Source organism: Parambassis ranga, chromosome 13, assembly GCF_900634625.1.
Source record: "Parambassis ranga chromosome 13, fParRan2.1, whole genome shotgun sequence".
Lineage (NCBI taxonomy): Eukaryota > Metazoa > Chordata > Actinopteri > Ambassidae > Parambassis > Parambassis ranga.
Genome location: NC_041033.1, coordinates 10,763,335 through 10,790,188, shown reverse-complemented (window position 1 = coordinate 10,790,188; position 26,854 = coordinate 10,763,335). Strand labels below are relative to the sequence as shown.

The window sequence follows — 26,854 nt, the reverse complement described above, 5'->3', positions numbered from 1 at the left end:
CAGATGTGTGGAGAGGCTGTGCACTGGGACTCTCAGAGCTCATCCAGCCATCCTCTAATGATATTCACTCCTCTCAGTTCCACCTATCGCCTTCATCATCTCCTCTTCATGTCAGCATCGCGCCTCATTTTCACTATTGCTGGTGAGCTGCTTATACTCTGCCTTCTATCTCACTAACTTCTTTGACAGTATCTTTTCAACTCTTCTAAAGTTACTCTAAAAACACAATGACAAAAAGGGTGCACCGGAAATGACCATGAGGCAGGAGTTATCCCCCTCCACAGTAAATCTCATTAGAATCATTTATCTCCTCACATCTTTAGGATTTTGTGTTTTTTCCTCTTTTCCTCTTCCGCTGTCTGTAAATATGGACAGATGAGTGGGGTGTCAGGTCTCAGGTGGTCTCATGTGTTTGCTCTGTCTTCCCTCATTCTCCCTCCCAGGGATACAGAATGATGTTAATACAGTACTATAAATCACATTTTGTGTGTGTGTGTGTGTGTGTTTGAGAGCAAGAGAGATGATTAATGTGCAGAAAGCAAAGGCTGAGAAACTGGCTGCACATCCAGTCCTGCAACATTTGTCATGATGTGAAGCTGAATAAACACCATCAGATAAATCATAATAATAATGTGACAATAAATATGTTTTAACTCATGTGATGCACATCATCATCATTAGTTACTGTTACATGAAAATTGAGCAGCTTAAATTACTGCAGGGTAATCTGGATAAAGGTGTCAGCTGATTGGACATAAATATAAACATAGTGGCAGTCTGTTATTACAGATAAGACCTTGGGGAAGAGATTAGATGTTTCGGTCACATTCCTTGACCTTGCATGTGATGTGTAGCATTGATAAAAAAATGCCTTAATCCACTCTTAGAGCTGCTGGAAGCTGAGGGTCAGGGCTGTGCATTGGCATTAGGCAGAAAAACACATCACATGCATTTACAGGCAAACCCCAAACAGCCACAGACACTAAACGTTTTATTCAGCCCGACCGATAAACCTTTTTTTTTGGTCCCCTACCAATATCACATTTTTAGTATATAAGAGCTTTAAATCTGATCAAATAAATGTATTACAAAAATGCTGGACTTCATATATCGTGTACATTAGATGCTGCTGATATCATATCCGTAATGATCATTTATTCAGGTTTGCACCACTGGTATACTGAAGCGCCTGAGAGGTCAGAAACCTGATGGAGTTAAGTGCCCTCAGTGTTTTGATGGTGAAGCAGTAAAGCTGTGAATTAATAGGCCGTGTGTGTGTGTGTGTGTGTGTGTGTGTGTGTGTGTGTAAGGCAAAGAGACAGGGAGGGTTCAGAGAGTTACTGCTCCCCATGTAGGGGATACCTCACCGATCTATACGAGTCATTAGAGCGAGAATCTAAACACACATACACACACATAAATACACCCCATGACAGCTTCATTGTAATGTATTACCTCTATTTATATCCGTTATAGTCAGAGAGCGAGTGGGTGGTGGCGAGCTGGGGATTGAGGAATGCAGGGAAATGGGGCAAGAGGTGGAAGGATATAGAGCACGGCACACGAGAAAGCAGAGGGGAAAAGAGGAGAGTGAGCAGAAAAACACAACCGCATTTAAAAAACAAAGGGAGACAGAGAGAGGAGAGAGGTCTGTAGGATTCTGGGACAGCTGAGATGTTGTGGAACAAGACGACATCCTCTGTTGCCATGACAACTGCCTCCATGTGAGCCATCACTCGGTCCCATGCTTGCTCACCCACACAGAGAGTAAGCACACACACACACACACACACACACATGTTCACTGACAGACACAACTCTTAAACATGCCCTCAAACTCCTACGCTGCCTGGCAACTTACCTCTCATCCACCCACCTCCTTCCTCTCCATCCTCCCACTCTCCATCCATCCATCCATCCATGCAACCCATCTCCCAAAACATCCACTGTCTGTCACCTTTATTTATACCCAGATACTCAGATAATCAGAATCTGTTTTATTATTATTATTATGGTTTTACGGTTAAACTTGTTTTCCTATAAATGTGTGTGTTTGTGTAGTTAGCCTGTGTGCGGTGAGGGTGTGTTTGTTGGTATGCGGTGTGTGTGCAGTACTACACATGCGCTGCTAGATAGCGCTGTGAGGCACCACAGAGAGGACCGCAGCTGTTCAGCTCACTCCACAGACACACTGACTCCAGAGTACACATGCACGCTCTGTGTAAAAACACATTCACACACACCAAACACAACACAGGATCTGCCAGGCTTACATTCACTGTGAGGACATTCAACATAAGGTCACATTATTACGTAGACGTTCTGTCCGCATGCTGTTCTGTACACTTCCACAAGAGGAGACTCAGAGGTTGGCACAGAGGTGAAGGGCACTGCTGACCAGTTTTCCCTGCCAGAGCTAGAAGAGTGCCAGCAAACACTTTGCAGCTACACACACACACATGCAGTGGCCTTGGCCAAAAGATCCATCCCAGGGACAAACAAGCTGTGGCAGCAATCAACTTCCTGAGCAGAGAGACTCTCATATGAAGAGGAACCCATTAAATCTATTGTGACTTAAATTATACTGACATTTCCTACCTTCTCCTGCCAGAATAGGAAGAGGATTAAATGGACTTATTGGGTGTAATTGTATGGTAATGTGACATGAGAATAACTCTTTTGTTTCTGCAGATGACACTGTGGCATCACTGCACATAAAGCCTCTACATGAAACAGAGCCGCTGACAGGATGGTACGTGTTGTCCTGACAACACACAGCTGTTTTTCAACATTCTGCACCAAAGTGTGTCACGGCCGCTGTCCAGGGTGCTGATCCGTGTCACAGCCGACACACTGACACTGCACATCCTGTGCAGCAGGTGGAAATAAGCTGCCGGAGAAGAGTAGATACATGTTTCTGCAAATCAGTGATGCCTTTTAAAATGCACTTTTAAACATTGACTGGCTGAGCAGGGTCTGAATTCTATTATTGTTTACCTTCTTTGAGCAATGCCATAATTACAAAAGTGCACTTGTGAGTGGGAAGTGCTTTCCTTTCTCACATCAATATGAGAAAAACAAAGACGAAGAAGCTATATGTGCACACATTGGTGTGGAGGGTTTAAAGTACCTGCACCTGCACTAAGTTTTGGTTTATTGAACAGTCTGGATCAGACCAAGCCCTCTGCAGTTCTCTTTGCTTAGTTTTGTGTTGTAATTTAGACTAAAGGCCCCCTGTGGGCAGTTCTTTGCTGTCTCAACATCTTGTTTAGGACTGGGCACAGCATATTGTTGTTTGTTTTTCTTTTTGCCAGTCTGGCATTGTTACTGTAATCAGCCTTTGTTTATCCTTTTTACCAGCAGCAAAAACAGAAAAATATTTTCCAGAAGCTCATCTTGTTGTCCTCTAACTGGCATTTTCTTCTTAAGCAAAGGGAGCAGAGCCGACATTTTGTGCTGTCATGTAATTTGGTAGTTAGTGCAGCAATTTGTCTCACTGATACTGAGGCGGAGCAACAGTGGGGTTAACGAACAGGTAAACCAGCACTGACAGAGCTGCAATCACTCAGTAATCACTGTTTGATCCTGTGTGTGTGTTTCATCGTTTCAGTCTAATTTAACCACATTAAATGAATCACAAACAGAGCCTACTATTTTCTAAGGGAACATCTTCTCATTTGCGCTAACATATGAATACCTGTATAAACTCTTTGATACAACAAGCTCTTAATTTCAACAGGATGAACATATTGGAGGCAAAAATGCAGAAACAATATGACATCCTACACAAATGTGTCAGATAGCACCTGCTGCATGTGTAAACACATCTTCAAGTGTAATCACTAGTGCATTTTGTGTGTGTCGGTCTGGTGTTGAACTGGATTTGGTCTTTGGCTGAGCTGGTTGTGAATGATGAGTCATTCAGAGTAAGCCTTTAATATTCCACATTGCACTCCATTTAAAACTCACTGAAACTTCAGCTGCTGTGAGGTCTCACAAACACACAAACACTCAAACACACCATATCGATCAAAGTTGGAGGCGCAGACGCTATTTTCATTCATCCAGAGTCTCCCATGGCTCCTGCTGTATTGATTCTCTTTTACTGTGTGTTTAATTCACAGCCAGAGTGAGCCTGCCACAGCCTCTACTTCCAACACCTTTCTCCATGTTTATCGACCATATAGTAGCACCACTTGTGAGCTCAGTGGCTGTATTTTTCACTGGCTCTGTTTTTTTTATGGCTGTGGTCATAAGATGTTCTTATTTATACTAAATGCGTCACTTCTGCACGATGAATATCCTTTATCTCTTTAGGGTGATTTCTTTACTCGAGAACAAGCTGCAGATTCTTAGAAGAAATGCTGTCAAACATCAGCTGATGCTACACTAAACATTTAAATAAATATACACTGGCAGGTAAGGCCATGTGCCCACTGCTGCATGTGTAAGAAACAGTGCGAAAAGGAGACTTTAAGTCATCCTCGAATCACGTGCAGCTTATTTCCTTCTTATCCTCCGTGACTGAGAAGTCTTGTGATTGCAGTCCCTTGTTATGGTTTATCTCTCTCTCTCTCTCTCTCTCTCTCTCTCTCTCTCTCTTTCCTACATGGGAAAGGAAATCAAGGGGGACTACAAGGACAGGGTCTGTAAGTAAAGAGAAGCCAAACTATCACTCTCTGTGTTGCTTGTTGCTTTAGAGACCAGCAGAGAGCGAGAGATAAATCTGTGAAATCTGTGTGTGTATGTGTGGAGAAGACGGCGTCTGTGTGGGTGTACAGAGAGGAGGTTTGGTTTCTGTGGCTAACCTCTCTCTCCTCTGCAGCTGCCCTGTGTTTTCGCTCAGAAATTGGTACATCAATGCTGAAAACCAGATCCAATTATTACAAATTAGAAAGCCACACTGTCTTCCTCTGCTGTGCGACCTAACCTCTAAATCAGTATCTGACTCTGGCGGACGATAGATTGTGCCTTTGTATCTTGTGGATGAAAAGAAACCGCAGAGTTAATCGAAGCACATAAATGTTATCTTTATAGGGAAGTAATTAGACAGCAAGTGCCTGTGTGAGGCTGAAATCTGTTGACAAATGAATTCATGGAAGCTAGGGCAGCAAATCAATCTCTTAATCTTCTCTTTAAACACATTTTTATGGTGACCTTCTACACGTGCAGTGGAAAGCTTCTTTACAGCAGTATGTAGGCATGAAGGTGAAGTCCGCCTGCAGTCACATGGTTGGTCAGTAGCAGGTCAGAGAAGGAGAAGAAAAGTCAACAAACAAGCATTATACTGGAATCTGAACTTTTCCTCTGTGAAATCGGATTTCGAGCATATAAGAGGGAGTGACTAAGCCTTAAAACACACACATATTGAAGACACCTAAAATCTGAATATCCTCAGACTGTGTCTTGAATACGATGGGATGCTGTCTGACGTTAGCAGCCACTTTAGGTCACTATAAAGCAGCAGCATTATACTGTGAGTCAACTGACTGTAGATGCAGTGGGCATGAATGACAGCAGCTATATATTAGACATTAGCTATTAAATCAGTTTTCATTGCAGCAGAGGCTATAAAAAGTTTAAATAAGTTTGTTAATGATTATTGAAGTCTACTGCAGCGTGTGTTATGTAGACATATAACAGACTGAATCACAGCCACAAATAGGGGCTGGAGTCTTACTGAATAAGGCACAAAACACAGACAAATGTAAATAAATGCAGTTATTTTGATGATGACATCGAAATGAACAAGACCCTGCTGAAACAGACAAATGACAGCCAGCCGGTCAGTAAAGCTGAAATGGTTTATTCATATGAACATTTGAAAACTGGATACATCTTTGGTTCTATGTTCTGTCTTAGTTTGTTTTGTATATAATATTTACATATATATTTGCATCCCATAATTACAAATATTACAAACATTTCACAGTGGAATAGAAATATAATATAACACCACTGGACACAACAGACATAATGCTCGCTTTAACACAGCTTTCAGTTAATACACAGTCAGTGTTTATCATAGAGTTACCATGGAAACCATTTGTGAGTGATGAAGATAAAGAAAAATGTGCATCTTTAGGAGCTCTTATAAATAATATATAGTGAATATATCTGTTGAGGACATTATTAAATAAGGTGGGTTAAAGTGTTAGACAAGGCACTTTAATTACATCCATATAACCTGCGTTACATGTATGCCATAAACATGACGATGTTAAAGTAAAAGCCATATAACATGGCAGTGATCTTATTAAGACAGAGATGAGCTGCTGATGTAAAAAACTACAAAAAAATGCTGTCAGGACGACAAACAACAAACATGAGAGAGTGGAAGAAGTGGACGAACGACAGCTACCATACTTTGTGTAGAGCGATTACCACCACAGACCTTTAGTTAGACACAGATATACTGTGATCTGCTGCAACCTCTCTGTGCATGTGTTCATTAACCGTGTCTCCATGGTAACCGAAGTGGCAGTGTCAAGACTTGAAGTCGCCCAGAGGGTGACCTTGCCTTTGACAAGCTGCACACAGCTGCATCCATCTCTCTGTTTCAGTCCATCCAATTCTTTAGCCAGCTGCATCTTTGTCATCCACCCACCCACCCACCAAACCAAGCCACCAGACAGGAAAAGAGTTGGCACCCACACCCTCTTCTCTCAAAAGCAGCCAAAGTTCCTCTGTCTCAGGCTCACACACAATCCTGACTTTCTGAGTAATGAGATACAAAAGGACGTCCAACTGTCGGGAGCTGTTACTGGGACCTGAAGCAGGACGAGCATGTCCCACCTTTGTCCTTCTCTAACTGAGGGGTGATGGTGTCGGGAACTTCTGATTGGAGCATGTCATTTTCACTGGCAATGATGTGTTTCACCAAGCAGTTTGCTGCTTCATCAATGTTGATATTTTCCTAAAAAACAGAGAGGACAGACAGAGATGGTAAAAATAGACAAACATTATTATAAGACACTGAACCAGATGCCAAAAAAGTGTCTGCGGGAGGAAGAAGGTGTGTGAGCAAGTGAGTAAATCAAATGGGCCGTAACTAAACTGAATAGATGGATAAAGCACCAGTCAGCAGCCATGATGGGAACACAAAGTGAAAAGGGACTGATTCACTGTAGCTGCTGGTGACAGAGACAAATGAGAATGCAATCTGACTGAAAAAAACAAAAACAAAATAAAACCATGAAAAGAGACACCTCAGTCTTTACACACATGTGCTGCAGCCTTCAACACTTGTTGTTATTCACATCACTGAACAGACATGCATGATGGATCACATAATTTAGAGAGGTAAAGGTATTTAACTACACTGAATAAGAATGGTGCTTCTGAGCTTTAAAAGGCAAACTGAATCATTTTTGGTCAGATCAGCCTCAGGAAAGGTCTCATTTTTTAATAATCTTTTCACATGGTTTACAAAAGTTGCTGAATTCACAAAAATATAGTGAAGTTCTTACACAGGGGACTTATTAAGGTGCATTTTCCTATGTATATTTTCCATGAAGGAAAACAAGGTTGATGTCACCAGAATTTACATCCTAATTAAATGCAGCCATCAATGCAGAACCAAACAGTGCAGCAGCATCCAAACAAACAGTGAAGCAGAGTAATGGATCTGAGGAGAAAATGAGCACCAAGCACTGATGAGAAACACACACACATCTGTAACATGTATAGTAGCAGATATACTCTACATTTATGAGATGTCACGGTGTCCTCAGAAGAATGTGAAACTGTGCATCACAGCACAAACCGCTCTGTGTGACACAATCAGATTGAAAAAAAGAAAGAAATCTTTCAGTCCAAATAAAATCACGACAAACAACACGTCTGCCAGCTCCATTTGTTTCTCTGTGTGATCCTGTGAATGCAGAGCGTGTCCAGTTATTCAAGATAAAAGTTTGGAATAATTGTTGTGGCAGATGATTTTGTCAGTGCGCCCGTCACCCTGATATCCACACACTGCACAAACTCATTCAGCTCACAGAGGGACTGTGTGCTCGGGAACCAGTGGCATCAAATGCACATCTTACTTATCATTCATGACCAAACGTTACAAACATGACAACATCTGGCTGGAAAACATTTTTATTAACACACACTGGGAGCTGCATGGGTGTACACACACCACTTTTATCTGCATGTATTTTTCAGACATGTCATGACTGCTCCTCTGTTCATTTGTTTGTTTGTTTGTTTCCAGCCACAGCAGTCACAGTTTTGTCACTCTAATTTTTGTTTAACACCTTTGTTATCCATTTCTTTGTTTATTTAGAGCAACCTCTCAAAAACTGGCTGCACAGTATTAATCTACTTAAAAAAACATGGCACATGTTGTTTCTATTAAAAATGAAATAACCACAGATGGCCGTGCTGCCTTGGCAGGAGCTGTCTGAGTGTTTGAGTTTTGGTCAGGTTTTATTGTAATTCTGGCTCTATATATGGGTGTGTTTTGGGTGTGCATGTCTAGTCTATTTTCTCCCCTTACCATCACGCTGTGAGATTCCTCGCTGCTGACACTACACTGCTGAGTGTCAGTGTGTCAGTGTGTAGCTCAGCTTACAGTCAGAAGCCACTCAGCACATTCTCCTCCTGTGATAATGCATTCTCTTTTCTTTGTCTGTGTACTTTAAAGTTTAAACCTCCAGGGCTTAAAAACTCAGTGTAGAAGTGCTAAACCTGCAATACCTGGAGTGGCCACTGGAGGCTGGTTACAAAAGGGAGTCAGTACCTGTAGACCTCCATGTTAAAATAAAGGGTTTTCACCATATTTTGCTTTTACTATCAGGACAACTGTATGGATTATTAGGAAGTATGGTGGACTCCTTGATAACTGATGACTGGATGAACCACACCGACCTTCAAACCTGCTCATCAGGAAACTTATGGGTAAGTTCAGAGGCATTTGGACCATCTTTATACACATTCTATGGCTTTTGCATCAACATATGAATTTCTAATTGGCACGTGACTCCAGAAACCGCCCCTTTACTGCTTGTGCAGTCAGGGTAAAACAGCAGGCTTCCCTCAGCATTCCTGAACATCCTGTCTGGATAATAGAGCACCTGATACAAGTGCAGCTGACCTGGAATAACACTGCTGTGAGGAAGCAGCAGAGCTCTGTGATTGAGGCGTTATTCATATGCAAATAGTGCATAAAGTGTTCCACCCTGTGCCTCTCCACAGGGCAATCAGGTGCTGCCTCTGATAGAGTCAAAGAGTCAGCTGCTTCTCAAGGACATCTGAATAGAAAGGATGTGCCTGCAGACACAGGACCTCAGACCTCAGGGCTCCTAATGTTTGTTCCCTAGTATGTGACTGCGTTGTATAGTGTGTGTATGTCTCATTCTCACCTTAGCAGATGTCTCATACCATCCCACAAAGCCGTTCTCCTGGCAGAACTGCTCCATCTTTATTCCATTATTGGTCAGTACGTCCCGACCCTGGTCACACTTATTAGCCAAAAGCACAGTGGCTACATGTTTCCCATTGGCAAGTGTCAGTTTGGAATCCAAGTCCTCCTTCCATTTGGTGACGGCCTCAAAGGAGGCAGGCCGCGTCACATCAAACACGATGAAGGCGCCCATGGCTTCTCGGTAATACACACGGGTCATGTTTCCGAACCGCTCCTGACCTGGAGGTTACACACACAGACAGAGACGCATACATAAACACACACAGAAGAGTGTGTGTGTGGTACCAGAGTGAAGGTGTGTAAATTCATCATCTACAGCTGGACAGACAGCATCAGATGAAAAATAAGCTCATTTCATCATGCTCCTGTCTCTGACATGCTTGCATGCATTCCCCACATATTCCACCTCCCACACACACACACTGCATTTACACACACTGTTTAAAAAGCGGAGGAGGAGGAGAGGTGTTTCTTTGGTGTGTGTCTGTGTGTGCCTGCCTGTGAAATAGACTCAGGGTAAAATTAATTTGATAAGCTCTGTTGGAATGTTGTATCCACACAGATTTTCCCATCCATAGCCTCTGTAACAGCCCGATCAGACCCAGAATAAAACCTGCATCATAGCTGCTCACCAGGGTGGCCAAGATACAGGTTTTTGTTTTTTGCTTCTTTATTAAGTTCTACAGGATTCTCACCTGAACAGGTGGATCAGAGCAGAGGGTCAATGGCTGGAGGATAAGAGTCTCAGTCAGGCACAAATCAGAGTGGCAGACACTTGTTAAAAGAGGTGATACTTTTAATATAAGTTAAAAGAGGAGAATGTAAGAATGTAACTAAAACTAAGCAACTATTTGCTTAGGTTTAGGAAGATTTGGGTTAAACCAGACACTTTTATAACATTTATCACATTTGCAACAAGCTACTCTGCCATTTTGCTAGTTTGATATTTCAATGTAAAAGACAGTTTACTAACACCATAAGAAAACCTAGAAGGCAAGGGTGAGGGTCAAAAAGCTGTGAAGGAAAGAATATACATATATAGGAGTCCAAACAAAACTAGAGAGAAAAGAAAATCCACTCGACTTTCTGATAAATATAAAACTCGACTGATAAATATTCAGGGCCGTTCAGGTCGCTTTAACATATGAATTCCTCCACAGCTCAACATAATCTTTGTGATTTCAAAAGGCTAATACCACTGAAAATAACCTCCATTCTGCTCTCACTAATGTGTACACAGCAAAGGCCTCTCAAGCTACACCGTCAGCCCAGGCCACCAAAAATAGAGTGTGCATGTTTTTCCTGGGAAAATCACAGCAACAACAAGTCATTGATCATATCTGAGAGGCATGAGAAAACAAACATCCATCACCAACACCAACAGTTATAATCAGTGTGTGCTAATCATAATTCTGCTGTAAAAGGCCAGATCTCATTCAAATCTATGCACCTACAGGCTTCTGTACTATGAGTGCAGGGAGCACATCACTACATGTCTAACAGTGTTCTCTGAGGGAGGCGCTCATCTTTAGTTCATAATAAAAAGCTTTCTGTATACAAGAGCTCAGGCCTCAAATCTCCCTCACATGAGTTTGAGACACATGACTGCTTGCGCTTACTGGAGAGAGAACGCACAGGAGGGGAGAGAGCAGCAGGTCAGAGGATTCTTCTAAACCTCAGCCGACACTCATGTGACATGAGACTGCTGTAGCCTTTAGGTTTGTCATCTTACCCAACCGGCATCACGGTCAAAAGCCTGCATTATAACAGCGGGCGCCAAGGGCAATCAAAGCATTAAATCCTGATGGGAATTCATATCAGGATTTGTCTTGAAACAAACCCTTCCTCCTTAGATATTAAGTAAATATGTTCCTACTTAATATCTGAATATATAACAAAATACACACTGTATTCATAAATGGGAAAACAATGAGAAACTGGCTGAACTACAGATACAAGTTTAGGTGAATCGCACAGATAGTTTTACAGCAGGAAGACTACAGCAGGTACTGATGACCATGTGATATTAAACAACGATCAAATAAACAGTCCTGTACTGTCATGGCCTGGAAGCTGTGCTCCCACCTGCCTGTCAAATAGAGTGTATTACTTTAGGCCACAGCTATAGTGCAGTGGCATTAATAGCTGCCAGGGCTGCTTTCCCTTCCATGGTGTGCTACCATCATGCGACCTTAGGGTTCATTTTATGCCTAAATGTTATGAAATGAACCTTTGCTTTTGTAACATGTGATTGCAGATGAGCATAGCCAACTGATTTCAAGTGTCATTCCAGTGATCAGCTGATACACATGAGAAACCCTGCATAACCATATCATGATCATCACATCAGATCCTGACACAATAAGGGTTTAATAGCAACTGTCATTTGGACATTTTCATCTCAGGCTGCGATTGTCTGCAATAGATGATTCTGATCTGAGCTGTTGCTTTTGTAAAGTCTCCATTTGAGCAATCAACCATTTTATCTCGAAAGCTTAGTCTCTCAACATAAAATGGCACAAAATGGGGGGAAATTACTGTTATTATTTTTTTGTTTCATACAATTCTGACACTTATTAAAATTTGTGACATTTGCTAAAGAAACAGAAAGTGTAAACATCATTTCATCAGTGGCTGCAGCATTAATGAATTTTCAAATATGGCCAGGAGGTATTTTTAATTAAGATACCGAGATAACGATATTACAAATTCCCCAAAGAATGTAACCTCTCAACTAAAACCCAAACACTTCCATTTATCTATCAAACATGTACATACTTTCAGTTAAAGTAAGTCCCACAAAGCACGCTGCACCGCTTCTGTCTGGATGTTACACATGAGCCGTGCGTAAAAGTTGGAGCATACCTGCGATGTCCCACAGCTGCAGGCGCACCGTCTCCTGGTCCCAGTTAAGGACTTTGAGTGCGAAGTCGACCCCGATGGTGGCTCGGTAGTTGGGGCTGAAGTTGTGATGGACATACCGCTTGATAATGCTGGTCTTGCCGACCCCGAGGTCCCCTATCACAAGAATCTTATAGAGGCGCTCTTTATGGTGGTTGTTCTGCATGGTGACCGAGGAGGGCGAGAGCTGAGCATGAATCCACCGTATAGGAGAGGACCCGAGGATAAAAGGGGGAGACGCAGAGAGCGGCGCAGAGAGGAGTGAGGAGAGCTGAGAAGGAGAAGGTAAGGTACGCCCAGGCCTGCGAGAGGGAAGAGAAGCAGAGACGTCTGGACCTTGTGACTCACGCAGGGGAGCTGCCAGGGAGTGCCGGCACATTTCAACCCTGGGGAGGATAAACATTTACTTAATTTTAAGTATGACGACAATATTAGAGGAAGAGTTTAGATTAGAATAAAAGAAGCTGGTAGTAACTTAATTATTAATTAAGTTAAAGTTAATTATTAATTTAGTTACTACGAGCTTTAAGTAGACGCACACAAACCTGTGTTGGCCATCACATCAACCTATTATTGATGCATTAATACAAACAGTTCACTGTTGCAGCTAGAGCTTAAAAATATAATGTACAGAAATGTAACAGTGGAAGCACTGTAACTATAGGCTACTGCAGTGCTGGGACAACAGACTGTAGAGCAACCTGTAACTAAATATTAGAAGACCTACATTATTTGTATAGGTCACCTCATGTGTTTTTGCTGCAGCCTCTGGTCAGACATACAATGGGGAAACTGTCGCCAAACCCCCGAGTGATGCCAACCGAAACAACAAACCTTGCAGTTTATTTGAAATGATGTCCCATCTTCATACACATTAAACATTAGTCTGATATGCTGATATTTGTCCAAATTTATTGAACAGCAAACAGGAGACAGAATAAAAGGCAATCAGATGGATTCAGATATCCCTTTTAAATGCACCACAGGGAACTCACTAACAAATGACCCCGCTGAGAAACATGGCAGCTGTAGTTTCGATTTGATGCAAGAACAAAAGATAAAAACCGAATATCCACTGTGCTTCCCTGAGACAAAGAGTCGAGGTCCTGCACCTGACAAGCAAACAACACAGACTCCTCAGTTCCCTTTAAATGTTGCAACCTTTTTTGTCACAGCATGCACCCATTCATTTAAACTCAAAGTTTGTATTGGCAGTTACAGCTGAAAGTAATCAGTGCCTGTTGAAATCAGCAAAGATAAAAGAGAATAAAAAAATATTTTAGGGGCAGTAAACAAACAGTATTTAAAAATACTTAAAGAAATTGACCCTTTTTATGCCATTGTTTTGTAGTTTTAGATAACGCAACACACAAAAATTGCAATCAACGGCAATTAATGATTTGACAGCTGAATACAAAGAATTAAACTGATTTCAGATTTTTGAGTTGATTTCCCTTTTTTTATATCCATACATTTTTAATTTACTGTGCAATATTCAGCACTTTTCACTCAGCAAAGACAGAAAAGTGCTAAACATGACAAATGAAGTCATTTGCTTCTAATAAAGAGTCAGATATTTCTCAGGAATAAAACATTGCAGATAAAATTGCACTTGCACTAAAAACTCTTGATCATGATTTTTCCTGTTCCAGGTTCCCTGCCTCTACAGCTTGGGGATGGGGTTGGCTGCAACCGCGATGCTCTCGATCGCACACTCGTCGCTTCCCCGGCGGATACGGAAGTAGCCGTCCTCGCCCCAGCCGGTGCCCCAGCTGTTCTTGACGATCCAGTACTTCTGTCCGGTCATGTGGCAGCGGCCGTACCCCACCAAGAGCACAGCATGGTTGGTGAGCTCGAAGGGGTTGAAGGGGTCTGCGAGGCCTGTGTGGTGGTAGATGCCCTCCTTGTAGTGCATGAAGTCTGGGTAGACCTGTGGATGGAGGTGGATTAGTCCCTCATTTTTCCATTTTGTTAAAGCAAACTCTTTCTGTGAAATGTTAATGACAGTGGTCACCTTCCTTCATGCCAAGGTTGCAAGATATTGTGCACTTAAACCTTATGTATGTATAGGAATGGCTGTTAAACAGTGAGGTGCTGTTGTACCTCAAAGGCCACTGCCATGGGTCCTTTCTTGACCAGTTCCATGATCATGGCCGTCTCGCTGCAGCCGCCATAAAATCCGCCTACGTAGTTGTATTCTGCAGTGTAAGTACGGCCGCAGTTCTGAGGAACACCGCACGGAGAGTTCTTTGCGAGATAAGGAAAGCACGATTCATCCACGATGCCAAAATCCTGCACATATTTGCCAATCAGGTACGGGAACCCTCCATCGCAACCTTAAAGAAGAAAAAGACAAGAATGTGCTCGATATACAAGCAGCAGTACTACAGTTTTCCAGCCATATCAAGGACCACCAATATTCCAACTTATAAAAGAAATATATAAATAATCACTCCAGGTTACCCATATAAAGCGAACGGATCAGGTTAAATTATCAGATAAGATTTACTCTTAGTTTACCTTGAGAGTATTCAGAGCAGGAGACCACTTGCTGAGGGCTGAGGATGGGAGTCTCACTGTTGTTGGTGAGGATTCGAATACGAGCTTCCAACATTCCCATGCTGGCAAAAGAGTAGCAGCTACCACACGATGCTGAAACAGATCAGAGATTCACACTGAGAGAACAGCATCTATATATAGATCCTGATTCTGTGAGGCTTGTTGACTGTACAAAGTTCAACCATATCCGAGTCTGCAATGAGCAGCGGCGTTACATGGCACTACGGCCTGAAAACCTGACACAATCTGTTACAACACCCCGAAATAAAAATCCTATTTACTCTGCGCACTTACTCAACAGTGCATTACTCAACAATGCATTGTACTGCTCAGCTCTAAAGTGTGAGACGTCAGGTCCTTAACAAAATAATGTGCAGGTACAAATTAGGTCGGGCAGAAAAGGCTGCAGGGATTTACAGGGAGGTTTAATTGTAGTAATGATTCAAGTCAGGGTGACACGGAGAACCGTTTTTATTTGGGTCCAGGTCCTTAGGTTCCTAATAAGGTGTAATAGCTACTCTATTAATTTCAAGAACATACGCAGGCGGGAAAACATTTGCCGTTTCAGACGGTTCAATGACCGACTGTGCGGCAGGAAGTGGCTTTCATGGCAGACGGAACATTTGTGATAGCAGACACACACTTTGAACCACATATGGACAGAGGGCTGAATCCAGACTTGATACCGAAATGATGATGTGCTGTTTCCAACAGCAACGATGCTATGTGAAGACATGCAATAAAGACCTCAGATGATACCTTATCTGCCTGGTGTTCACATCACCACAATAACACACATGCAACTTATCACAAATAAAATGAATAAATGAATAAAACACAACAACATATAAACATACAGTTTGCAAATTTAAACAGGAATCAGCCATACATTTATGAGACACTGTGAAGCAACAAGAGTAATAAAAAACAAACAGTGTTTGAATATACTATAAAGGAATGACTGTATGCCGCATATAAACATCATGCATATATATGAGATACTGGTTAAAACAAGTCTATAAAAGTAACTTGACTCAGTGTGCAAGTGCTCCTCACATCACAGCCTGTGTAAGACCAGACAGGCCAAATTAATCCTCAATTCTACCAATTTTTGTGAACTGTAACAGAACCTAAAAAACTGCACCTGACTTGTAACACTGAAGCAAAATAGGCTCCACAGCCAGACACAGTGGCTTAGAGGGCTTCCATTGAAACACTTCAGCCCTCTCCAGATCCTTAAACCCCACCCTACTGCGGCCCTCTCAGACACTCAAAGTACTCAGCACGCATAATCTCTCCACTCACACACTAGGCTGTGCAGAAACACAGGAGGGGAGCAGAAAGCAGACCCAGACCTGCCAAGAGGAAAGCAGAGATGCAGGCAAAGTGCTTTCCATTGTCTGGATGACTGACAGCTGGACAATGTAGAGAAATAGCTTTGTCTACCTCTGATCTGGTTCAGTCTACTGAATTACATTGTTTGGACCTTATATGCACAGATAATAATAACAACACAGTTCATCTTCAAGACCCTTTATAGTCAACCATGTGAACTAAATAACATTTCATATGTGTGGTGTCAAGTCAAAAAGTTTAGTCTCACCTTGGTTTCTCACAGGGCTAACAAAGTTAACACCGCTGATATTTCTCCAGTCCCAGCGCTCAGGTAGAGCTGCCGCCATCTTAGCCACATCAGCTTTTACAGGAACGGAGCGAACACGCCTGAAGTGTCAACACAGATTCCATTAAAGTCCGATATTTGCAGAAAAGCTAATACCTATGGAAAATGAGCTGCATATAAATTAAAAAAAATTAAGGTGGAGGAATATTTAAAGGTTTTATAAGATAATTTCATCTGTTCTTTTGTTGGTTACATATTTATAACAGACTTGAGCCGAGTGGGGGTCAAACATTCCATTCGAAAACAAACAGATGGGCATTTTAGTTTATTAACTAAAAGTAATACAGTTTCTTACGGAGAGGAGCAGAGAGACCTGCTTGGGTGTTGATGTGCTAGCAATGTGTATGTTGGCAGTTTTTTCCACATAATATGACAGAGTGTTAACCATACATATAAACACTCATTTACACAGCGCTTCCCCCTTCATGTCCACTTGAGAGTTTAAAATGGTAATTGCAAGCAGAATACTCACACAGGGATGTGTGAGGCGGGCCCTCCTGATCTGTAGTGCAGCTCCTGTAAAGTGTATGTCTCATGCTCGGGATAGGCCACAGCCTTCCAGGATCTCTGAACAGAGTTGATTATATCGATGAAGTCCAGGTTGTGTTTGTATGGCTTCTGGAGCAGCCTGGAAGTTTTAAAATAATCATAAAATCACATATTTTACAAATAAGTAATATACTGCACCACAAACAGAAAAAACAGCACCACAGAATGATTAATTAGCATTTGGTTAGCATGCACAGATACTAAGCCTTACATAATATGATGCAACAATAAAATCTGCTACTAGCCTAATGGTTACAGTGAATTACTACACATCTGCTGTTGTTCCTCTTTCTCTCCTGCTGCCAAAACCATCAGTCAAATAAGCTTGTAAATGCAGGAGAGCACTTTTGTGTGGTTTGTACTATATTTAAGTGTCTTCCTCTTTATGTACATATGTAGCTGTGTTTGCATGTTACTAATTTGTTTTATGCCAGCTATGTTGTGTTGGTGGTTACAAATCCAGATCAGTGAACATGCAAATCATTACATTGGCTGCCAAGTTTCTTATTTCAAACTGATTTCAGAAAATGGTGACTGTGAGGTTACTCTAGGAGTAAAACATCAAGTCACACACAGGTCAAGACTCAATTGCAGCCGATTACAAAAGGTCTGTGGTTCATTTGGCCCAACCCATTTGCAGAAGCTGTTGTGACAGTACAACAGTAGCCCTCGTTAGTGTAGTGGTCAGTATCTCCGCCTATCATACAGAAGACCGGGGGTCGATTCCCTGATGGTGAGAATATGCTTTTCTTTCTGCTACAGATTTTCTATAAAAGTACAAATGAAGGAGCTCAGAAGGAGCATTAAAAAAATACATGTTCAGATCTATTTGCATCCATGTTCTACTGTGGTCGCTTATTTATTATCAACTGATAATATTTCTGAGCATTTTCATTGTGTTATCATAGTAATCATGAACAGGGAACATGAATGACCCCAGTCTCTTTAAACTGAATGTTGAAGGAGGATTCAATCACACTATTAGGAATAATATTTAAATCTATCACACAGCAGCTTTTCTTATGTACCACAGACTGTGTTCAGGTGAATGCTATAATTAACAAATTACCTGCTGCTGAGGAGTGGTTTGTAGTCTGTACGGATTTTCACTGGGTTTATCTTCTTGCCTACAAAGCAGGCCCAGTTGTTTCCCAGGACATCATGGACCCACCCTGGCAGGGTCTGGTCACAGTAGCTGGTCACCTTAGGACCTTCCTCAGAGTACTGAAAGAGTGCAGAGGCAAATGGAATACAACTAATGTCATTTCATGTAATTGTAAGCATTTTCTTAGAAAAGCAACATAAGTTATTTCCAGGAGATTGCTCAGATAACCACTGAGTCAGGCGTCTAAAGAAATTTAAGACCCTGTACAAAGTATAAAGCAACAACTGCTACATGTTACATAAAGTTATATTTTAACCCAGACAACAAGGAAGCTGAGGTAGACATGGATAAATTATGACACAGTTTGGAAGACAGAAAGGCACAGTCACTTCCCCCAACTCTGTGTCATGTGAGTGACGAGAACTAACACCTGACCACAAGATCGACTCAGTAACTTTGACTGTGCAGGTTATATATAGATAGCATGCACATTTTAGGTACAATCATGGCAGATAACATGAATGGAATTTAGATAGCAAACAAAATCTTTAATGACATGAAGTGCTTACAAAATATATAAGCTAGATAACAGTTAACCCACAGTGACACTTCCTTTACACGTCATTGCCCTGAAGTGCTCGTTACTTTGAATAAAAGGTCTTTAAACATTTACCATTTAAATTAAAATATCAGTGTGGAGCAAAGTCTCTGATCATGATTTGCAGCATTTTCAAAAACACTTATTTTGTTTATGCGTCTTACTTTGAAGAAGGCGAACCACTTGTAATTGTTTAAGACCACCTCAAAACCCTGATTGTAGATGAGGGTGAAGAAGCCAGTGTTTCCCAGCTCATCCCTGGCTACAGACAGTTTCTCCAGGGTCACAGTCACAGAGATTTCACCTGTAGCTGAGGAGCAAACAACACAATGTGTGAGGACTTTATGTGTGACAGGCACTTTTAGGCCTTTTTTTAATACCTAATATTTATATTTGTACTTTTTAATTCTTAAGTTATATGTTGACTTGACTAACATATTATATAGTTCATATTTGCATTATTGTTCCAGTACTAGCTTAAAGCTAATTTACATGCCGATACAGCTAAAAAAGATCAGACTAAAAGCAGGCCTCGACTTATCACACGATTTCCAAATTACTCAACTGTCATTTCCTTCTCTGTGATGAGCCCTGTTGTGAGGCTAGTTTATGTATTCTGAGGCTAGTATATATAATGTGAGTATTTTACCCTCAGCGGAGCAGTTAATGGTCTTGTCGCGTCCTCCTTTGGACAGCTGGAACACCCAGGTACCCACCAGGTCTTCATAAGTGCAGTTGGCCGGTGTGTCACCCCGAGACCCTTCAACCCAAAGCAGCAGCACACACACCAGCACAGCGCTCACCCTCATCTTTACACACAGCTAGCTAACCACGCACAACAACAACCTTCAGTAACTACAGACAGATGTGCGTTGTCTGAGTAAACAGCAGCAGTTTAACTGTGATTATTAGTCATCTGCTGCACTTTGACTTGTCTGCTGCTCCGTCCTCTAACAATAAATTCAGCCCACTGAAACTTTTTGTCCCAAGCTGTCAAGATAGTTCACTGCAGACCACCTGCACAACGCCCATGCACACTAACTGTTAGCAGTATAGCAATGTAGCTAACAGCCAAACCAGACGTAAAAATAAATGTAAAAAATACGTTTATGAAATGAATAACGATACATGGGTACCTAAAAGACATAAGCATTACAACCACTGACAATTATTGCATATTACTATAGGGGTTGAAGATATTTGTTACGCTTTTACGCGTATACTCTGTCCAATCTACAACGAACGAGGAAACACACAGCCCAGAACCTCTCGCTGCTAACGTTCCTTTGTTTCTTCTTCGCCTGTTTGGTTTCGTTTTCCTTGTCATGTGAGGGGGCCGAGCATGCGCAATAGATAAGGAAAGACAAAATGTACATTACATTGTGTCATTATGTCTTCACAATGGACATTTGAACAGAACAGGTGCATATAATATAGTATAATATATAATCAATATATTTATAACATAGTCATCTTATAGGATTGTAAAGTGCAAATACAAATATGATACAAAACAATAAAACAGTAAAAGAAATACACAAAAAATAAAGAGGATGCTAGGGCTTATTTAGCAAATCATATGTGTCAATCAAATTAAAAGTTTTATTGCATATTTTCCTTTCATTATTTTAAGGGCTTTAGTGAAGGAAACAAATTCGTTTTGAAACACAAAAAATCTAGGTTTAACCGACATGTATTTGCAATTGTGTATGTAAAGTTTTCCAAAGATAAGGATATTGTTAATCAAGAAATCATATTCCTAACTTTCTGAAACAAAGCCATAAATAATGTAATGACTAAAGGGTTCAAGTAGAACAGTGGTATGAAGCCAGTCATGAATATCAGTCCACAAAGCTTCTGAAAACATACACTGAAAAAATAAGTGATCTGTAGTTTCAATATCATCACAAAAAGCACATCTATTTGTGTCAAAACCAAACCTTTGACGTAAAAACTCATTAGAGGTTTACACACCATTCAATATTTTGAAATGCATTTCTTTAGCTTTAAATACTTTGTTCTTTAGGAGTGTATAATGTCCTTTGTGAACACATGGCCAGTTGAATTTCTGAATGACAGAAGGGGATAAGAAATTCCATTATACATACTTCTAATTGTTTTGTTAAGAAATTTGGAATTCGATGGAAAAACGTTCATGGCCACAAAATACACGAATTTCTATTTCAATAAATGAAAAACTTTGATAATATAAATTACAGTTAAACATCAGAAATTAGTTACACCATAAATAAAAACTAACAACTATATAGCTGTATATACACACACAGTGGTATATACAGTGTTAGAATCACGGGATTGGGTGTAGTTTCATATTTTCTAGGTGCTGAAAATGCTGAAAAGGGAACAAAATATACATTTTGGAGCAGAAACATCAGCTTGATCTGCTTGGATGTGGCGGTGAGGTGCTTCGTGAGATTTGAATTGCTTACCGCGTGGAAACACACGTTGTTCCTGGACATAATGTACATGTCATATATTCTTGCTCTGTATCTCAACAAGGGAAAGGTAATGTTTGTTGTACCAGTTTATAAAAAAAACTACCTTCGGGTTCGCGGAACTCTCCATAGCAGCATGTGTGACTTCTTCGTTGGTGTGTGCGACTTTGTATGTGATTGTCTGAACGCTTCACTCCGCCTCTGACTGGATTACCATGAAATTGTCCTCTACCTTAGTCATTACTTATCGTAGTTTTATTCTCCTCTCATCGAAGAAGAAACTTTACAGCTCCCACACAATCTGTTTGGATGAAGTCAGTGAGCTCAATAATTACTAAAATAGTAACGTTTATTTATATTTATATAACCCAATAACTCTGTTATTCCCATCACTGTAAGTAACAGCTGGGCTGCACTTAAACCAGCCAATGCCTAAAAATAACAATATGCAAGGCATTATATTATTGTAAGAAAGGAATATTTATCTATATTTATGAAGAAAAGCACAACCTCCCCGTCGGGGAATCGAACCCCGGTCTTCCGCGTGACAGGCGGAGATACTGTCCACTATACTAACGAGGATTGCTGCGGTGCTTTTTCAATGACATAACCCAGTTCATTGCGCCATTACGCTTTTACAGCCCGCAGGGCTGGAGGTCTGCTCTGTGGTAGTCTGTGCAAACAAAGCGTCTACTGTCTTCACTTTTCTTGTCAGCCGCTGTGTCTGTCATGTGTATTGCTGTTGTCCCTGTGGGGGTATTTTCTCCTCACTTGTCTGTATGGGGGGCAGGGAGTCAGCTGGCCTCTTGGCGTGTTTGTGGGTGTCACTGTGTCCTGATAGGTCTGTACTTAAAGGGGTTAAAGAGCTTATTTTAGCTAGCAGGCACTTAAGGGAAGTGCTGGAAGCTTTGATCACCATAGTAACCATGACACAGACTGACTCATCTCCTTGACAGACCATAATAAGCACTCATCTGAAGAAGGGACTGAAGAGGGTATTAGTCATGCAGTCTCATTAGTGCCATTACAGTGTTTGTGTGGAAGTGTGTGCACATTAGTGTGGGCACATGTGTACATTATTGCATTTGTATGTGTCTGTGTGCATGTGTGCATATATGTGTGTGTGTGCACTAACACGAGTAGTGGAGCAGAGAGATGTTACGAATGTTAACAGGCTGAACCTGCTGAGCTGCCTCGAAGAGTGACTCATTGAAAGTCGTGTTTCAATCTTGATATTGTTCTCGCTTCCACTGGCAGGAAATTAAAACTCACATGACTTTCAGTTCTGCTGTATTGGCACCCTCAGACCTGTTCCCTGCTTGCTTGGTTTCCTCTCCCTCCCTCCATCAGTTTTCTCGTTTCTCTGCCCTCCTCTTAGTCTTATGTCCCCCCCCTTTATGTGTTGTACACACACACACACACACACACACACACACACACACACACACACAAGCTATGGATCAGAGCTGGTGAGAGTCTGTTTACATCCTGAATTTCCCTTCGGGGATCAATAAAGTATCCATCCATCCATCCAACCATCCATCCATCCATCCGTCTATCTGTTAATACAAGGGCACTGGTCAGTGGTCGATCACCGCCCACCTCAGTACAAATCTGTCTATAAAGACGCACAAACGTGCAGGGTATCACATCATTGTGATGGTTTCTATTGTAGGTTTTCTTATATTAAGAGTTATTGCAGTCAAACAAAAAGTTACGCAAGTGTATTTCTTCTGCAGGGTCTGTTGAGCTGTTGTAGTGTGGCCTACACCTCTGCACATTTTAACTTGCTACAGTGTCCCTAAAAACAAGCCCTCAGAGTCTAGTCATACTCGAAACAGAAACTGCAAGCCCACAAGTGGCCACTTAAAGCTGAGTCAGTGCCACATTAGAATGATTTAATATGGTTTCTATTGAGAGTCTCCCATTCACAGCAACTGTTTACATTTATTTTATCTATGAAATGCATAGACAGTATGTGACTATGGACAGAATAAAAAGAAACTTATCAATAGAGACCAAAGACATTTATTGAACCAGGCTGTAAACATTATTAAATGTAAATGTTTAACATGTAGTGTGTGTACAAGTGCTTGGTGTGACAATTTCCTCTCTCCCCTCTTTGATTCAGCCTAATCATCCCTGTGTTTAGTAGTTAATGCAGCATTTAACAACACTGACGTTAATGCATTTATGCAAATATGCACTCTGAATGAATTCCTGAAATTAGCGTTGTAATAATAATAATAATAATAATAGTAATTTACTGTATGCTGCAGTGCTCATTTTATGCTGGTTGCGTCATGGTCGAAGCTGTTATGAGCTCTGCCTAAATGTCCAACCATTTACAAGGAATCATGCTGTGTGAAAGCCATAAAGTACCTCATGTTCCCCATGTCTGTGTGGTTTTAGCTCCACTTGATGGGAGCCTCGTGATAATGATGAACTCTGGCCATATTGTGTCTATCAGCATCTCTCAGCAGCAGCATCACATCAGTCCTGTTTCTGTGCTGGTGCCCACATTGATCAGTTGGTTGTGGTGTTAATGTCACATACTTGATATTTAAATTAAGTCAGCTAGAGTGGCTTCACGGTCAGTAACCTCAGCCATATGCAGACACCTACACACAAACTCAACCGAGCAGTGTGGAACAAAATGTTTTTACTCACCTCTAGTACGTATGTTTGTGCCCACACATACATGCAGAACATCTATATATATATGTGTGTGTGTGTGTATATGTCCACATACACACACAACCACATGCTGCCATGACACTCCTAGCCCACCCAGACTTCATATATAGAACCCATCAGCCCACAACATACCATTACACACCAACAACTTGCAGTAAATGTATGTTATTTGAGGATTACTCACTGCATTATCTTAGTCTATTCTGCCTGTGTTTAATGTTGAAAGTCATCCTCTCACAAGGAGAGTGCATTAATTAACTTGCAAATTGAATTTTTTTGGACACTTAAGGAACACTTCACTGCTGAAGAGGAAGAAGGAGACTTCAGGAGCTTGTGGGCTGGATGATAGTCCTGCTGGAGGAGCACTCCTCTTGACATGCAAAGAGTTCACTGAGGTTTGAGCATTACATTGTACACACACTGTACGAGGACATAAGGGCTAGAAACAGTCATAATACATGTATAAATACATCTTTAACCGTGCAGAGCACCTGCCATGTATTGTGAACATGCATGTCTGCACAAATTGCCCTCATCGTGCAAACAAGCCCATCCTACCTGCTTGTGTTATTATTATTTTCATCTTTTACCTATTTTTTTGTATCCTTGCTGTTTGCTTATTGCCATTTCATCCTTTCCATTTACTTGAATTGTGGAGCCATTTGCCACAATTTGTAGATTTCATTTCAGAGAGAGCAATTTCTGCTGTGAGAGGTGCAGAGAGGGAGAGGAAAAAATGCAGAAGAGCAACAGTGGGAAATAAAAAGGGGTGAATCGGGGAGATGTGGAGGAGATGAGGGTGGAGAATGAATGATGGCAGGGTAATTTCATTGTCCTGACCTGCAAGTCTTCAGTTAAATGAATGAAATGTTTACGGGAGCTGATTCACAGCAGAGCCGTATCACTCTGACATACGGACTGCCATGTGACACCAAAGGAGATGGAGGAAGGAGCAAAAATCAAGGGAGCTGTCAAGGTGCTGTCTAGCAGCTTCCACTGACTGAGTTTAGCAGGCTGGCAGGAGACTCACAGACTGCTCAGCTCATTTATCGTGGGCGAAAACTGGGAGACAGTCCAGCTACTGGAAACACTCTAACCAACATAGACTGGAAAAGTAGGTGTCTTCACAGCTTTACGTCTGTATTTCTCTTCTACACATCATTTTGAACAATAATTGTTGTGTTTTCTGCTTCGATCCTGCAGAAGTTTTAGGCTCCCTCCTGGATGTAAGTATTATCATGACCAAATGGAGACATGTGTCAACAGGAATGCTGACAGACCCCACTAAGCATTCTTAATACATAATAATACAATCACATGACAACAAACATGAAGTCAGTTATACAGTTTTTTAATAACGAGTTCAATAATGATTCAAAAGTACTGTGTAGTACACTTACACAATGATTCTCAATGGCAAGAAAAGAAAAAAACTGTTTCGCCTCCACACGCCCCCCACATCCCATCTCCTATCCGACTGCACAGCACTGCTGTAAGGTGGTATCACTGTCACAGCAAGGAAAAAATAACCACTAACACCACATGTCATCGTGGTTCAGAGCTGTTAGTTAAAGACTTTTTCCCTTTTTAAATAGGCTACTTCAGCTCTTTCCTGGCGCCCAGCAAGTGGGCGTTTGACTGCAGTGAGTCAAACTACGGTGACTTTTAAAAAATCCACCTGTTAATGCCAAAGTACTGTGGCAGCAGGGAGAGGAGAAACGCTTAAGAAAAGGACTGGATTCATGTGTTCTTCTAGCCAACAGAGTTCTCTGGTGTTTGGATGTACAGCCAAGCTCACGTATGCGTGCTCACTGTTCTTCCTTCTGCACGGGCTTATGGAGATACCAGGGAGAAGAAGCATGGAGCAGATCTACCAACATCACCTGCAGTACATCCTATAAGGATGTGTCAGTTAAATGAGCTCATTATTTTTTTGTGCTCTGAAGCTCTATCAAAATCACAAGAAACTTCCCACTCTCCTTGCTCTTTGCTGTTCCCAGTGGCCACAGATCATCCCAGAGAAGGGCCTGTGTGAGAACAGCCGTGGGCCAATTTGGAAGAGGAGATAAAGAGATTCATTAATTGGGAGATGAGATAAACTCTGTTTTGGCCAAATCTGCTCACAGGTCTGTTGGGAACCTCCAAAAAAGCCTGTGAACAAGGCTCCAATGTCAGCAGCAAACAACACAGAATCCAGTTCTATAAAACATTTAGCGTCTGCTGTGACTGAGGCAAAACGAATCTATGGGTGTAATAAAATGTAAAGTTATAAAATGTGCCTAACACATACAGTCACAGACGTCCTCGCCTCGCCCATCCAAAAGCTAGAGCCATATATTCTCATGTCTGAGACTTTAAAAAGGTGACTGAATATTAATACATAATCAAATATCCTAATATAAAACTATCGTCCACTACACCAATTAATAGCATTAAATTACATTCTGAACATCAGGAAAAACAAAACAAACAAAGTCACTAAGAATCAAATGTCCCAGCAGGAGGATAAACACTACAACACTGGCAGTGTAGCAGCCCCTGTAACACAGTCCGCTCTCTGTAGTGTTTATCCACCCTGGATAAAAAAAAAAAAAAGATAAAATGCAGTAGCACTTGAAATAAAAAAACATGATAGAACATTGGCACTGAGGATGTTAATGATGCTGTAATGAAACACCACTGCAGTCAGGGGACGCGCTGCTATTTAAGCCTGGCATTGCTGCGATCTCACAAATGAGTAAGTAGTAGACATCATACATTTTCAATGGAGTGAAGAATCCAGCTCATTCCACTACTCTTTAATTATGTTCATAATGAAGCCAAAGTGGCCGCTCCGATCAGCTCGGCTGAATTCAGCTTTTGATGAATCTGGTATGTAAGG

The 26,854-nt window shown here is 41.3% G+C and overlaps 2 protein-coding genes and 1 non-coding gene across 3 annotated transcripts; all 3 read right to left on the bottom strand.

The window, feature by feature from the left end:
* Positions 1 to 5,909: 5,909 nt before the first annotated feature.
* rab38a (RAB38a, member RAS oncogene family) lies at positions 5,910 to 12,624 on the bottom strand. The gene is made up of 3 exons (XM_028419835.1): positions 12,293 to 12,624; positions 9,366 to 9,646; positions 5,910 to 6,916 (listed from the first exon to the last, which is right to left on the bottom strand). The coding sequence occupies exons 1-3, from the start codon at positions 12,492 to 12,494 to the stop codon at positions 6,761 to 6,763; spliced, it is 639 nt and encodes a 212-aa protein (XP_028275636.1). The 5' UTR covers positions 12,495 to 12,624; the 3' UTR covers positions 5,910 to 6,760.
* Positions 12,625 to 13,220: 596 nt separating this feature from the next.
* Positions 13,221 to 20,048, bottom strand: ctsc (cathepsin C). Its single transcript, XM_028420515.1, has 8 exons — positions 19,470 to 20,048; positions 18,985 to 19,130; positions 18,187 to 18,341; positions 17,041 to 17,196; positions 16,491 to 16,609; positions 14,849 to 14,980; positions 14,432 to 14,664; positions 13,221 to 14,258 (listed from the first exon to the last, which is right to left on the bottom strand). Exons 1-8 carry the CDS (start codon positions 19,627 to 19,629, stop codon positions 13,992 to 13,994), a joined length of 1,368 nt encoding a protein of 455 aa, XP_028276316.1. The 5' UTR covers positions 19,630 to 20,048; the 3' UTR covers positions 13,221 to 13,991.
* Positions 20,049 to 21,786: 1,738 nt separating this feature from the next.
* Positions 21,787 to 21,858, bottom strand: trnad-guc (transfer RNA aspartic acid (anticodon GUC)). The gene has a single exon. It is a non-coding gene; the product is annotated as a tRNA-Asp (tRNA).
* Positions 21,859 to 26,854: the final 4,996 nt, after the last annotated feature.

Bases quoted from the DNA above. Each gene is read 5' to 3' on its own strand.
- rab38a (XM_028419835.1), bottom strand. From the start codon at position 12,494: ATGCAGAACAACCACCATAAAGAGCGCCTCTATAAGATTCTTGTGATA. The intron at 9,647-12,292 runs GTATGCTCCAAC...TGTAACCTCCAG, and splicing joins GCAGCTGTGGGACATCGCAG to GTCAGGAGCGGTTCGGAAAC. The intron at 6,917-9,365 runs GTGAGAATGAGA...TCTGTTTTTTAG, and splicing joins GGTATGAGACATCTGCTAAG to GAAAATATCAACATTGATGA.
- ctsc (XM_028420515.1), bottom strand. From the start codon at position 19,629: ATGAGGGTGAGCGCTGTGCTGGTGTGTGTGCTGCTGCTTTGGGTTGAA. The intron at 16,610-17,040 runs GTGAGTATTCTG...TTGACACTTCAG, and splicing joins CCCGCCTCACACATCCCTGT to GCGTGTTCGCTCCGTTCCTG. The intron at 14,665-14,848 runs GTAAACTAAGAG...TTCTTCTTTAAG, and splicing joins CTGCTCTGAATACTCTCAAG to GTTGCGATGGAGGGTTCCCG.